Below are 15,121 nucleotides of genomic sequence, written 5' to 3' on the forward strand. Positions count from 1 at the left end.
TTTTCATTTGCTTCCAGACTGGGCTAGCCTGGTTATTGTTGGTGGGGGGGGAATTTCAGCTCACACCGACACAGGCATTTACTGTTCACTTCAAGCCCTGAGCCATGTGTTATGAGACAATTAAGCTGTGAAAATAACCAAAAATTAAAATTCTGCATGTTCAGTTTCTTTCTGCTAAGAGCAAGGTGGCAAACACGTTTTTAAAACCTGGGTTTAGAAGATTAAGCAGAACAAAAGAAAAATATATCTTCAGGTCATAAACAGAATCTTATTTTACAATCCACCATCCTCACAACATTACAGCCCACAGCAGTGTAGCAGAAGGGTCTCAGTCTAAAGGTTGTGGGTCTGCAATCGGCATGGTATGAAGTACTTCATCTAGGAGCTGGAGGGCACGGTGTAAGTGGATCTCAATCCAGCATGGTGTCTCTTTGATGCTCTGTCTTGGGTAATCGGGTCCCCAACCTTTTACAAAGCTCATCCTGAGTATGCACAAACGGCGAAGGTCATCTACACCAATTCCAGCAGCAGCTGACAAACCTAAACAGGAGGGGTTTCCAGTAAGCATTCACACACACATTCTTTGATCAGGTGTTTGTCGAGCCAGTCCTGTTTGCTTAGCTCTTTCCTCACATTCAGTTCCCTCTCACCACAGCCAAGGCCAAGCAACATTATTAAATTGCTGCTATAATGAACACAGCAACTATTTTGCCTTTCTTCCCATTTTTTTTAAATAATTCTGCAATCTTGAAAAGGTGTTCCTTCTACCGAAGCAGACATGATGAAAACAAATGCCATATGTGACCTGTGCAAGCTTGAGAAGTGGGCCTGTGTGAATCTCATGAAGTTCATTCAACAAGGGCATGTGCAAAGTCCTGCACCTGGGTTGGGGCAACTCCCAGTACCAATACAAGCTGGAGGATGAAGGGATGGAGAGCAGCTCTACAGAGAAGGACTTAGGGGTACTGGTAGATGAAAAATTGGAAATGAGCTGGCAATATGCATTCACAGCCCAGAAAGCCAACTGTATCCTTGGGCTGCATCCAAAGAAGTGTGGCCAGCAGGTCAAGGGAGAGAATTATGCCCCTTTGCTCTGCTCTGGTAAGACCCCATCTGCAGTGCTGTGTCCAACCCTGGAGTCCTCAGCACAGCAGAGACATGGACCTGTTGGAGTGTGTCCAGAGGAGGCCACAAAAACGATATGAGGGCTGTAACCCCTCTGCTGTGAGGACAGGATGAGAGAGTTGGAGTCATTTAGCCTGGAGAAGAGAAGGCTTCAGTGAGACTTTCTTCTGGCCTTTCAGTACTTAAAGGTGGCCTATAAGAAAGATGGGGATGGACCTTTTAGCAGGGCCTGTTGCAACAGGACAACAGCTGATGGTTTTAAACTAAAAGAGGGGAGGTTTAAACTAGATAGAAGGAAGACTTTTTTTACACTGAGGGTGGTAAAACACTGGCCCAGGTTGCCCAGAGAGGTGGTAGATGCCTCATGCCTGGCAACATTCCAGGTCAGGTTAGACAGGGCTCTGAGGAACCTGCTGTAGTTGACGATGTCCCTGCTCACTGCAGGGGGTTGGACTAGATGACATTTAAAGGTCCCTTTCAACCTAAAGCATTCTATAGTTCTATAATCCAATACTTGTAAAACCTTACTTAGGAAATACAGTCAAAAAATACTTATTCTTGAAGTTTGTCAAATGCTGCATTTTCAGCCCAAGAACTCAGATTAACCACTTTCAAGAAGGTGGATGAACAAATTATACTACTTATAACTCATAAAATAAGATGATGAGTGTGATGGTTTGAAACTGTCTTTTTAATTTTTCCTTGCAAAGTTCAGTACAGAGAAAGTGAAAGAATGTAAATAAGTCACTATTGGGTGTAAGAAAGCAAAATAACGATTGTTCTAAACACTTCCATTGGATAGATAGAAATGTTTAAGAACTATTACCCAAAACAAAGTAGGCATTCGGCACATTCTGCGTTCGGCAGTGGGGGCAGTTGCTGGGCTGTCTGGCTGCTGTTTCTTCTTCTCTTCTGGCTGAAGATAACACACTGACCTTGGCAGCTAAGTTAACAACTTTCTGCTTAACTAACTCTGCTTCTCTGTCCAGGGGGGTCTGGGGGGGAAGCTCCTGGGAGAGGGAGGCCCCTTTGGGAGGGTCCCCTTGGGGGGAAGCAAAGGGAGATCGGTTGTGCTTTTTCTGTTGATTGTATATATTTGTGAATGTCGTGAATTTTGTATATTTGTATATATTCATTGCATTTCATTGTAGATTTTAGACTCTGCTTGTAAATACAGCTTTTCATTTGCTTCCAGACTGGGCTAGCCTGGTTATTGTTGGTGGGGGGGGAATTTCAGCTCACACCGACACACTTTTTATTTTTGGCGCTCCAACTCGGGGCTCGATTGCTTGTGATTTATTTCTGCTCAGATTAGGAAGCAAAATGAAGCTGTTTTGGATTCTGAGTCATTCTATTTCATCTATTATCGGTGCGATTGTTTACAGATGGGCCATTTCTTGCATGATAGACAAGATTGTGAGATATGTGGCATATAAGTCATTTCTTTGGGTTAAGAACAAGTTACTGAATGTTGGTGAATTCTGTTATGGTCTTATTGGGCTAAGAAGCTATGGTAACTCAACTATGGATCTGCTAGCAGACACATATGAGTTTGTTACTCCTCTTACAACTACAGAGGGTCTTTGGAACCAGTGGTACCCTAGATATCTTGTACTAGCCTTAATCTTAATTTTGTTGCTTCTTGGAATAATCATATGGCTACTGATAGCACTGTATCAAGAAAGACATAAGGCTACTTGCTCTTCCAACTCTGCTGTGAATGTGAAAACCAAGCCAGTAAATTTGGTGGCCACTGTAACCAGAAAGCGTAAAGGAGATGCAGATGCTGTAGGAGATGGTGCAGATGGAGATGAGGGTCCTTCTACTCAGGGTCCCTCTCTTAAGAAAGATCCTTCTGGTGAGGAAGAGAGGGTTAGCCTTAAAACTCTGGTAGACCTCTTGAGACCCCACATGGATGATGGAGATGTAGGTCAGGATGTAGACCCTAGTAGATTAGCAACTGCTGGCAGTGCCTCTGAACTCAAAGAAATTCAACGGAGGATTAAAATAGGATTATGGGGACAGCGACCTCAGGATGATGATGATGATGATGATGAGGATGACATACAGTCAGCTAATGCACCCAGACAGGAAATTAGACATGTGAGGAAGGATTACATCAGAGGAGATAATGAGCCAGTCCTGTCTTGGCTAGCCAGGTGTTTTGATATGGGAGCCCCAGCATTGGTGGTAGGCGACAAGTCGGCCTCTCAGTTGGGGATGCTCTCAAAGGATACAGGCATAGACAGGCATCTAGGCAAGTGCATTGGTAAAGTTTCTCTGTGGGCACGCCTCCTACTGGCAGTCTCGCTGAGGTACCCCAGCAGAGATGATTTACCATGGAACCCTAAGCCTTGGACCACAATAGCTGAGGGAATCAAGCGTCTGAGAGAGTTTGCTGTGAGAGAAGTAATGTATGGAGATCATAAGACTCTGAATCCTGATGAAATTCCTGTTGGAACAGGCCTTGCCAAAAAGCTCATTAAGCTTGCTCCTCCTAATTATGCTACTATTCTGGCAAGCAGGATTGTGGCAAGAAATTATGGTGGAGCACCTCCTACTGTTGGCCATTTCACTGACCAAATGAGGCAGTTGGAGGATAGTCTTGCACGTACTTCTTTGGTTTCAGCCATTGAAACTTTGTCTGGAGAAATGAAGAATTGCATGAAAGAGCTGAAGGAGGAACTTAAAACCTCCATATCCAACTTGATGAAGGGGGATGATTCTAATTCCTCTTCCTCCAGATGGATACAAGTTTCAGCTGTCAGAAACAGATGTGCTCCAAGAAGGCCATTCCAGAACAGCTCAAACCAAAACAGACAGCAGAGGCAATCACGTGGCAGTATCTGGATAACTCTGCGTGATCAGTTTGGTGAGAACATGAACAGATGGGATGGTCAACCAACTTCTGATCTTTTCAAGAGGTTACGGGAGCTGCAGAGGGGCAGATCCCGAGGTAGCAATACCAGGAGGGTAGCTGTCGCTTCCTCAGTTTCCCAGAACAACTCTGATAGCTCCAACAGTGATCCTAATTCTGGTGCTAGACGTTGTGCCAGCTGTACATGTGGATGTAATCCCCACCATTAGGGGTGCCCTGCCTTCCGCCAGGGGGAGGTAAGGGATAATGGAGATAACAGAATCTATTAGGATGTGTACATCCAGTGGCCTGGCACTTCAAAATTTCAGAAGTACAGGGCCTTGGTTGACACAGGAGCTCAGTGCACCATAATACCATCAAATTATCAAGGGGGAGAATCTATAACTATTCAGGGAGTCACTGGTGGATCTCAAGAGTTGTTTAAGATAGAGGTTGATATAAGTTTAACTGGGAAGCAGTGGAAGAAACATACTATTGTAACAGGTCCTAATGCACCTTGTATTTTGGGAATTGACTTTCTGAGAGAAGGGCGTTTTAAAGACCCTAAGGGTTACAAATGGGCTTTTGGAATAGCAACTGTAGAAATTGATGGAGGAAAATTGAAGTTGTCCATTCGACCTGAGCTTTCAGATGAATCTGCAGTTGTGGGACAACATGAGATAGAGGATGTAAAGCTGCCGGTTGCTTCTCAAACTGTGCATCACAGACAATACAGAACCAACCGTGACTCTTTGGTGCCCATTCAAAACTTGATTCGTCAGTTGGAGAATCAGAAGGTCATCAGCAAAACTCATTCACCTTTCAACAGTCCAGTCTGGCCTGTGAGAAAGCAGAATGGAGAGTGGCGTCTGACAGTTGATTTCCGTGCCTTGAATGAAGTAACTCCACCCATGAGTGCAGCTGTACCAGACATGATGGAACTCCAATATGAGCTGGAATCCAAGCAGGCCAAATGGTATGCTACCATAGACATTGCTAATGCTTTCTTCTCTATTCCCATAGCAGAGGAATGCAGGCCTCAGTTTGCTTTCACCTGGAGAGGCATTCAGTACACATTCAATCGTTTGCCCCAGGGGTGGATTCACAGTTCAACCATCTGCCATGCAGTGATCCATGATGCTTTGGAGAAAGGTGGAGCTCCAGAACACATTCAGTTCATCGATGACATCATCGTCTGGGGTGAGACTGCTGAAGAAGTCTTCGAGAAAGGTAATAAAATCCTTGACATTCTCTTGCAAGCTGGTTTCGCTATCAAGCGAGACAAGGTGAAAGGACCTGCCAGAGAAATCCAGTTTCTGGGAGTGCGGTGGCAAGATGGTCGCCGTCACATCCCAATGGATGTGATAAACAGAGTCTCCACCATGGCAAATCCCATGAACAAGAAAGAAACTCTGCGTTTCTTAGGCATAGTGGGATTTTGGAGACTGCACATTCCTGGATACAGTCAGATTGTGAAACCTCTCTATGATGTGACTCGAAAGAGAAACAGTTTCCAATGGGGTCCTGAGCAACAAGCAGCCTTTGACCAGATCAAGCGAGAGGTAGTCCAAGCGATGGGTCTGGGACCTGTCCGAGCTGGTCCAGACATTAAGAACATTCTGTACACGGCCGCGAGTGACAATGGCCCAACCTGGTGCTTATGGCAAAGAGCTCCAGGGGAGACACGAGGACGTCCTCTTGGTTTCTGGGGTCGTGGCTACAGAGGCTCAGAGGCAAACTACACTCCAACAGAGAAAGAGATTTTAGCTGCTTGTGAAGGAGTGAAAGCTGCTTCTGAAGTGATTGGAACTGAGTCACAACTTCTTCTAGCTCCTAGATTGCCAGTTCTGAATTGGATGTTCAAAGGCAAAGGTTCTTCACCACATCATGCAACAGATGCTACCTGGTCTAAGTGGATGGCTCTGATAACACAGAGAGCTCGAATGGGAAATCTCGAAAGGCCTGGTTTGGTGGAGGTGATCACAAACTGGCCAAGAGGCACAAGCTGTGCTAAACCTCCAGAGGAGAGAGTAACTCGTGCTGAGGAAGCTCCTCCTTACAGTGATCTGTCTGATGATGAAAAGAGATATGCTTTGTTCACAGACGGTTCCTGTCGTGTGGTTGGGAACAAGCGGAGATGGAAATCTGCAGTGTGGAGTCCAACGCGCAGAGTTGCAGAAGCGAGAGATGGAGAAGGAGAATCCAGTCAATTCGCAGAGGTAAAAGCTGTCCAGCTAGCTCTTAACATAGCTGAACGTGAGAGATGGCCAAAGCTTTATCTCTACACCGACTCGTGGATGGTAGCCAATGCCTTGTGGGGTTGGCTGAAAGACTGGAAGAAGAATGGCTGGCAGAGGAAAGGAAAGCCAATCTGGGCTGCAGATCTGTGGCAAGACATTGCTGCTCGCATTGAGAGAATCCCAGTGAAAGTGAGACACATCGATGCTCACATTCCTAAGAGCAAAGCTACTGAGGAACAACAACACAACCATCAGGCAGATCTAGCTGCAAGAGTTTCCCAGGTGGACACAAACTCTGATCCTGATCCTGATCTTGACTGGAAACACCGAGGTGAGCTGTTCTTAGCTCGGTGGGCCCATGACTCGTCAGGACATCAAGGCAGAGATGCAACCTACCAATGGGCTCGTGACAGATCCATTGACATTTCCATGGATGCTATCACACAAGTCATCCATGACTGTGACATTTGTGCTGCTATTAAGCAGGCAAAGCGGATCAAGCCCTTGTGGTACGGTGACCGATGGTCCAAGTACAAGTATGGTGAAGCCTGGCAGATTGACTACATCACTCTACCTCGTTCTCGATCTGGTAAGCAGTATGTGCTGACTATGGTAGAAGCAAGCACTGGATGGCTGGAAACTTATCCAGTTCCTCATGCAACTGCACGTAACACCATTCTTGGCCTGGAGAGACAAATCCTGTGGAGACATGGAACTCCAGAGAGGATTGAGTCAGACAATGGAACTCATTTCAAGAACAATCTTGTAAAAAACTGGGCCAAAGAGCATGGCATCGAGTGGATATTCCACATTCCCTACTATGCACCAGCTGCAGGGAAGATCGAACGCTACAACGGTTTGCTGAAAACCACTCTCAAAGCCATGGGGGGTGGATCTTTGAAAAACTGGGAGAAACATTTAGCACAAGCAACCTGGTTGGTGAATAGTAGAGGTTCAGTGAATCGAGCTGGACCTGCCCAATCAGATTTGTTGCGAAAGGAGGAAGGTGATAGAGTTCCTGTTATCAGAGAAAAGAATCTGTTAGGCAAAACTGTTTGGGTATTTTCTCCTTCAGGAGAGGCCAAACCTGTCCGAGGGGTGGTTTCTGCTGAAGGTCCTGGTCACACCTATTGGGTGATGCAAGAAAATGGTGAAATTCAGTGTATTCCACAAAGAAATCTAACTTTGGCTGAGAGAGGTTAAATTCAGAGTGTTGCGCAGATACAGCATCGCGCCCAAGAGGAGAGTTCATGAGATCTACGGTGCACGAACCCTGAGAGCCCTGAGTCACCTGAGAGTCCCTGTTCCTTTCTTCGCTCCATCTGCAAGGAAACAAGCTGTTTGCTGTTTTTCCTGTGATTTGACTCTTTTGAATCATCTACATCTGAAATAGCCGGAATGGACTATGGTCTTTATTCACCTATTGTTGTAGATATTATTTTAGATTAGATAAATGATAGTAGCAGCCAATGGAATTGTTTAGAAGGGGTGGACTGTGATGGTTTGAAACTGTCTTTTTAATTTTTCCTTGCAAAGTTCAGTACAGAGAAAGTGAAAGAATGTAAATAAGTCACTATTGGGTGTAAGAAAGCAAAATAACGATTGTTCTAAACACTTCCATTGGATAGATAGAAATGTTTAAGAACTATTACCCAAAACAAAGTAGGCATTCGGCACATTCTGCGTTCGGCAGTGGGGGCAGTTGCTGGGCTGTCTGGCTGCTGTTTCTTCTTCTCTTCTGGCTGAAGATAACACACTGACCTCGGCAGCTAAGTTAACAACTTTCTGCTTAACTAACTCTGCTTCTCTGTCCAGGGAGGTCTGGGGGGGAAGCTCCTGGGAGAGGGAGGCCCCTTTGGGAGGGTCCCCTTGGGGGGAAGCAAAGGGAGATCGGTTGTGCTTTTTCTGCTGATTGTATATATTTGTGAATGTCGTGAATTTTGTATATTTGTATATATTCATTGCATTTCATTGTAGATTTTAGACTCTGCTTGTAAATACAGCTTTTCATTTGCTTCCAGACTGGGCTAGCCTGGTTATTGTCGGTGGGGGGGAATTTCAGCTCACACCGACACAATGAGTACAACTGGAAAAGTTTAAATCACAAGTATGGCTAAGACAAAAGCTAAATACATTCCCCAAAATGCCTTCAGCAATTTGTCAGATGGCTGGAAAGAGCCACATAGCAATACCAGGACTTCAGGAAACACTATGGCACAGAAATCAGCTTGAGTCATACAAGTACTTACAGTTTTAAAAGTACTTAGGTACAATTTCAAGGATCTAGAATTTAGTAACTAAGAAAAATCTATCACAGAATAACTTCAAAAATAAAAGAAAGAGAAAAACATCCTCACATTTTCTCCTTCTTCTTCTCAAGAATCCCTAGTTTCCCTAAACCTAGTCCAGGACTTTGTTGGCCAGTAATTCTCACTGTTGTAACAATTTTATGACCTTAGATCAAAAAGTTCATTTTTCAAGATCATGTCTAAGCAGTCAAAAGCATCTGTTTAAAGTTACGGGTTTATGCCTTTTGACCTTGTTTTCTTGTTATACCGTTTAACGTGTTTTCTGCTATACTACACCACTTCTTGCAGTACAATAAGTAGCTGTTTCCATATCCAGCATTCCCTGAAGACCACAGAATGAAAATTGGTGTGTGGAGCAAGTAGAGAGTGAATGAACACAGACTTACCACAATGCCACCCCAGCTCCATCTCATCCCAGTCCTGCTACCTCATTCCAAGTCCATTTGTAGTTACAGAGGCAGTAGGTGGATGGTGGGTGTGTGCTGTTGTGAGGGAGAGCTGTGGTTTTTTTCAGGTAAGGAAAGAAGGAGATCAAGGAGTTCATGTACTTACTAATAGCTGGGGCTATTCCACCTACTGATCCTGGTCCAGGGATGTTTCCAGCTACTGCTGCAGCTTGAGCAGCAGCAGCGGCTTGGGCAGTGGCAGCCTGTTGTTGCATCTGACGATGACATTGGCGCAAATCAAACACCTTTAAAAAACAAAATAAATACTCAAATACAAAGACATTGAAATCAAAGAAGGAAAGAATTCCTCGGCTCCCATGCCTGATAATCTGGACCAAACTTCTGCAGTCCCACCACACAGGTGGGCAAAAGCAAATCTTCCCTGACTAGTTCAATTTCTAACAGAAATAATCCACTAAATCTAATTCTTAGAGACTCTTCTCATATGACATTACCACCACTGGCAATATCAGAACCTATCTGAGCTGAGCAGTACCCTGTACAGAACCAACTCCAGGATCACAATCTGAAGGATACTACGGGCTGATAAAATTCTGACTTTTTTGTTAAATACCACCATTTCCAGAAAATAGGCATAGAAATAAAAATGGAAGCCAACAAGTTCTGTTTAACTTTGTCAAACTTCATTCATCTTTACTGCTTTATTGAAATGTGTCAGTCTATTTAAAAGAAACACCAATAATCTCTAGGCCTGAAGTTTCAGCAGTGAGGTTTCATGTGGGTGCCATTTTTGATCTTTGTGATCAGGCTTTGGCATTAATATACACAGGAACTCTGTTCTCACACTAGAAAGCTTGTACAAAGAGGCTGGTGGGGTTTCTTTCACATTTGTTACATAACCTGCCTGCACAACTGAGGATTAAAAATTCAACAAAAAATCACTGCAAACTTCAAGCAGTTTATCTCTAATTCAAGATAGAGTGTCTTAAATTTTTAAGTCTGGCAGAGTTCTCTTGTTTTGGGGAGTAAAGAAACATTATTTATCTTAAGTGACTTGTCGAATGGAAGAGTTTAGGCTTTTCTGAAGAAGAAACTAAGTTCCATTTATTTCAGTGTCTCAGAGCTTCCCTAACATTTATAAGAACCAAACATTTCCCACCCCAATTTTCACTGAGGACCATCAAACCAACCTTTATGTATGCACTTGGGTAAATCTTGTGAACAGCATCCCCTGGTGCACGTCCTGCTTCTCTGTCCAGGTAGTAACTCTGAACAAAGACCGCGTGGTCACTGAGGCACCTGACCCACACGTCACCTTCTCCTTTGCATTCCAACTGCACCCCTTTACCTATGTGCAACCTGAAAAACAGTTCCAATGCACCAGTGTATCTGTAATATAAATCAGATTTTTACTAAATAAACGACAATCAGTTCTCCAGCTCTACTCCAGCCCTTCCAACTCAAAGCATTCCATGATTCTACAGTAAACTGTTATACCATAATTTATACTCCCCTCATAAAAGGACTTAAAATTGTAGATATTATCTTGGGTATAAATTTGTACATAGTTACACAAAGTCTGTAAAGTAAAAAAAACATCTGTAATACCATGTAAAGACCTATGGGAAACACAGAATGTAGAAGCAACAATACTCAAGTAGCCACTACTGTGCTTGCTGATAATACAGAGCTGGAATGCCAAATACATTCAGTTCTTTTCAGAAGTGTAAAATCCCACAAGAATTCTAGTATAGAAAGTCTCTCAAGAAGATGAACAAAGCTGGTGAAGGGTCTAGAGCACGTGTCTTGTGAGAAGCAGCTGAAGGAACTGGGTTTGTTTAGCCTGAATGAGGCTGAGGGGAGACCTTATCATTCTCTACAATTCCCTGAAAGGAGGTTGTAGGCAGGTGGGGGTCAGTCTCTTCTGCCTAGTAATAAGAGATGGGAGGAGTGGAAACAGCTTCAAGTTGCACCAGGGGAGGGTTAGAATCATAGAATCAAGAAGGCTGGAAGAGACCTCAAAGATCATCGAGTCCAACCTGTCACTCTAAACCTCATGACTATTTAAACCATGGCACCAAGTGCCACGTCCAATCCCCTCTTGAACACCTCCAGGGATGGTGACTCCACCACCTCCCTGGGCAGCCCATTTCAATGGCCAACCACTCTCTCTGTGAAGAACTTTCTCCTCACCTCCAGCCTAAACCTCCCCTGGCGCAGCTTGAGACTGTGTCCTCTTGTTCTGGTGCTGGTTGCCTGGGAGAAGAGACCAACCCCCTCCTGGCTACAACCTCCCTTCAGGTAGTTGTAGACAGCAATAAGGTCACCCCTGAGCCTCCTCTTCTCCAGGCTAAACAGTCCCAGCTCCCTCAGCCTCTCCTCATAGGGCTTGTGCTCAAGGCCTCTCACCAGCCTCGTTGCCCTTCTCTGGACATGCTCCAGCAATTCAACATCTTTCCTAAACTGAGGGGCCCAGAACTGGACACAGTACTCAAGGTGTGGCCTAACCAGTGCTGTGTACAGGGGTACAATGACCTCCCTGCTCCTGCTGGCCAAACTATGCCTGATGCAGGCCAGGATGCCATTGGCTCTCTTGGCCACCTGGGCACACTGCTGGCTCATGTTCAGGCGGCTGTCAACCAGTACCCCCAGGTCCCTTTTTGTCTGGCTGCTCTCCAGCCACTCTTACCCCAGCCTGTAGCTCTGCATGGGGTTGTTGTGGCCATGGACTTGTGAATATCCAAGTGACTCAACAAGTCTCGAACTAATTCCACATGGATTTCAGGAGTACAACACTGCTCCTTGACCCCATCAACCAGTTCAGGAGGCCAGTTATCCTGAAGTCCTCCTGCCTTACTGTTGAAAATGGAGGCAAAGAAGGTATTTAGAATCTCAGCCTTCTCCTCATCCTTAGTTATAATGTTACCCTCCACGTCCAATAAAGAGTGGAGGCTCCTCTTGCCCCTCTTTTTAGCATTAATATATTTATAAAAATGCTTTTTGTTGTCCTTCACAGAAGCGGCCAGTTTAATTTCTAACTGTGCTTTTGCCTCTCTAATTTTTCTTCTACATGATCTAGCAACATCCTTAAACATATCACTAGTTGCCTCCCCCCCTTTCCAAAGGCGATAAACCCTCTTTTTTTCCCTTAAATCCTTCAGGAGCTGCTTGCTCATCCAGGCCGGTCGTCTTCCCTGCCGGCTCGTCTTACGGCATGTGGGAACTGCCAGTTCCTGTGCCTTTAGGAGCTCCTGTTTGAAGTAGGTCCAACCATCCTGGACCCCTTTCTTCTTAAGGGCTGTTACCCAGGGAACTTTCCAAATAAGTTGCCTGAACAACCTGAAGTTTGCCCTCCGGAAGTCCAAAGTGAGGGTTCTGTTACTGCTCCTCCCTATTTCCCTGCATATTGAAAACTCCACTATCTCATGGTCGCTGCACCCTAGACAGCCTCTGACCATCACATCTCCCACCAGCCCTTCTCTATTTGAGAACAGCAGAACAAGCAGAGCCTTACCCCTGGTAGGTTCACCTAAGAGCTGCATCAGGAAGTTGTCATCCATGCACTCTAGGAACCTTCTGGACTGTCTCCTCTCTGCTGAATTAAGTTGCCAGCAGATGTCTGGTAGGTTAAAGTCCCCCACAAGGACATGAGAAAAAAATTCTTCCTTGAACAGGTTGTCAAGCCCTGGAACAGTGGAGTCCCCATTCCCAGAGGTATTTAAAAGCCATGTAGATGTGGTGCTGAGGGATATGGTTTAGTGGTGATCTGGCAGTGTTGGACTAACAATTGGACTTGATGATCTGAAAGGTCTCTTTGAACCAAAATTATTCTATTCTTCTACATATACAAAGCCACATTTTAATGGGGAGCTGGATCACATTACAGTAATCTAGCATTTTGATTGTCACTATACAACATTTCTGAAGACAGGGAATCATTTTGTTCTTTGAATTTCAAAGAAGAAAAGTTGCAAGATTGCTTTGGCTCTGTGTGCTTCCAAAGCCTGGCACATGGTGAGAATGAATAAAAATCCAACTGACTTTCTATCTACCTTCTTCTGTTCCTTTGTAAAATCTATACATTGGAGTCATTCTCACATCACTCTGTGGTGTGGAGAGCTAATATTTAGCTTGCATACATAATGACATGAGTTGCTAATTTTATCCTTGAAGGCAGAGTTTCTGAAAGTACTGCAAAGCTCTGAGGGCTGTTTTGTCGCATGGTTCTCATTTTTGAATGCATTGCAGTAGTGGCCTAGAAAGACTGCTGTAATTAATTGAGTGAAAAAAAAAATCATTCTTTACTTGTAATTTCAAAAGGGAGGCACAGACTGGAGGTACACCCAAATATTACCAAATGCCACAGTCAGCTGAAGATTTCTGGATCTGCAGAGTACCTTGCTCTTTCGATGGCTTCTGTTCTATGCACATTGGAAAGCTGACCCAGGCAAAACCGGTCTCCACCAGAAGGATCCACGTATCCATCAACAGTGACAATGGGACAGCTTGAAGGGACCTTAAATGTTTCCCCAACTTGCACATCCATTTCAAAGTATGCGATTGAACACCAGTATTCTGGAGCTGAAGAATATATATACAATTAACTGACTGAAAAGCACAAAAAAAACCCTATAAACCCACTCCAGACAATCAATTAAGCTTTCTGCAACCACATCCATTATTCAGAGCAACATACACATCCACATAAGCAAGTTCAGAGAGACAAAGGTGTGTTTAAAAGCACAGAAAAATACCACATACTGCAATGAGCATAGGCTTCTCAATTTTATTTGAGCACACATCAATGCTAGGTTTTGTAGTTAAGATCTTCCAAGCTTTTCATACAACTTATAATTCCAGTTGGGTTTTGTAAACCATCTGCATTCCTGTACCTTATGATTACAACTTGATTTTTGTAAGGCATGGAATAAAACAAGGAAGCAGAACAAGGCAAGGAAGCAGAACAAAATGGCATGTTTTAATAGAAAACTCAAACTATTTTACAGACTGCTTACAAAGGAAAGATGATACTTGGAAGAAGTCACCATGTGAGGAGGGACAACCCTGACTCATTAGAGGAAAACCCCAAACACTCAAGTGAGCCAGGAAACCTGATAAAGCACACAAAGTGATTTTGTATACATGTATCTGCTGCTGTGTTAATACTGTCTTCAAACACATTAAACCCTGAAGTTACCATAAGCTTAAGTCACTGGGTATTTCAAGCACTCAGATTTTGGGGACTTGGCACTTTTGCTGACTATAAGGACCCATTTCCACACAAGGGTAACACAGTTGGCATTTCAACAGCAAAGAAAATCTTCACTACTATGCACTCCAGAAGAGCTTACATAACAGGACCTAAACACAGTAGCCTGATAAGCCATGAGGAAAAAGAGCTCTCCCAGCACCATCAGTGGTACTCATGTAATTAGTGATACAACAAGAGGGAATGGTCTCAAGCTGTGACTGGGTAGGCTTAGACTGGACATTAGGAATTTTTTTTTCATGGAAAGAGTGGTCAGGCATTGGAATGGGCTGCCCAGGGAGGTGGTTGAGTCACCAACCCTGGATGTTTTTAAAGGTCATTTGGATGTGGTGCTTGGGGATATGGTTTAGGGGTGAACCTTGTAGAATAAGGTTATTGGTTGGACTTGGTGATCCTGAAGGTCTATTCCAACCTGAATGTTTCTGTGATTACACAATGCAGCACCCAGCAGCACACCCACTTGTCTTAAGATCTTTTTTTATTAGAACAAAATAAACCAAGGTGCCTGAATTCCTTTAAGTATTTTTAACTTCAAATAAATACTCATATCTTCAAGGAGTGAAGAGGGTGAAATCAATAGGGTTCCAGTCTTCAAAAAGGGCAAGAAGGAAGATCCAAGAAACTACAGGCCAGTCAGCCTTGCTTCTGTCCCTGGAAAGATGATGGAACGGGTCATTCTGGGTGTCATTTCAAAGCATGTGGAGGAAAAGAGGGCCATCAGAAGTAGTCAACATGCATTCACCAAGGGGCAGTCATGTCTGTCTAATCTGATAGCCTTCTATGAGGGCATGACTGAATGGATAGATGAGGGGAGGGCAGTGGACGTTGTCTACCTTGACTTCAGCAAGGCTTTTGACATCATCTCCCACAGCATCATCATAAGCAAGTTTAGGAAGCGTGAATGGACAGTGACG

At 44.2% G+C, this 15,121-nt stretch overlaps 1 protein-coding gene across 1 annotated transcript in view; it reads right to left on the minus strand.

Moving 5' to 3' along the window:
- Positions 1-328: 328 nt before the first annotated feature.
- Positions 329-15,121, minus strand: part of LOC128979913 (mothers against decapentaplegic homolog 4-like) — a gene marked incomplete at its 5' end in the record, with an annotated part of 31,684 nt that continues 16,891 nt past the window's right edge. Inside the window, 4 exons of the mRNA XM_054398309.1 lie at positions 329-540; positions 9,084-9,222; positions 10,129-10,297; positions 13,336-13,519. Of these exons, the coding sequence (XP_054254284.1) occupies positions 329-540; positions 9,084-9,222; positions 10,129-10,297; positions 13,336-13,519 (704 nt within the window). The remainder of the gene's footprint in view (positions 541-9,083; positions 9,223-10,128; positions 10,298-13,335; positions 13,520-15,121) is intronic.

Source organism: Indicator indicator (genome assembly GCF_027791375.1).
Source record: "Indicator indicator isolate 239-I01 chromosome W unlocalized genomic scaffold, UM_Iind_1.1 iindW_random_scaffold_127, whole genome shotgun sequence".
NCBI lineage: Eukaryota > Metazoa > Chordata > Aves > Piciformes > Indicatoridae > Indicator > Indicator indicator.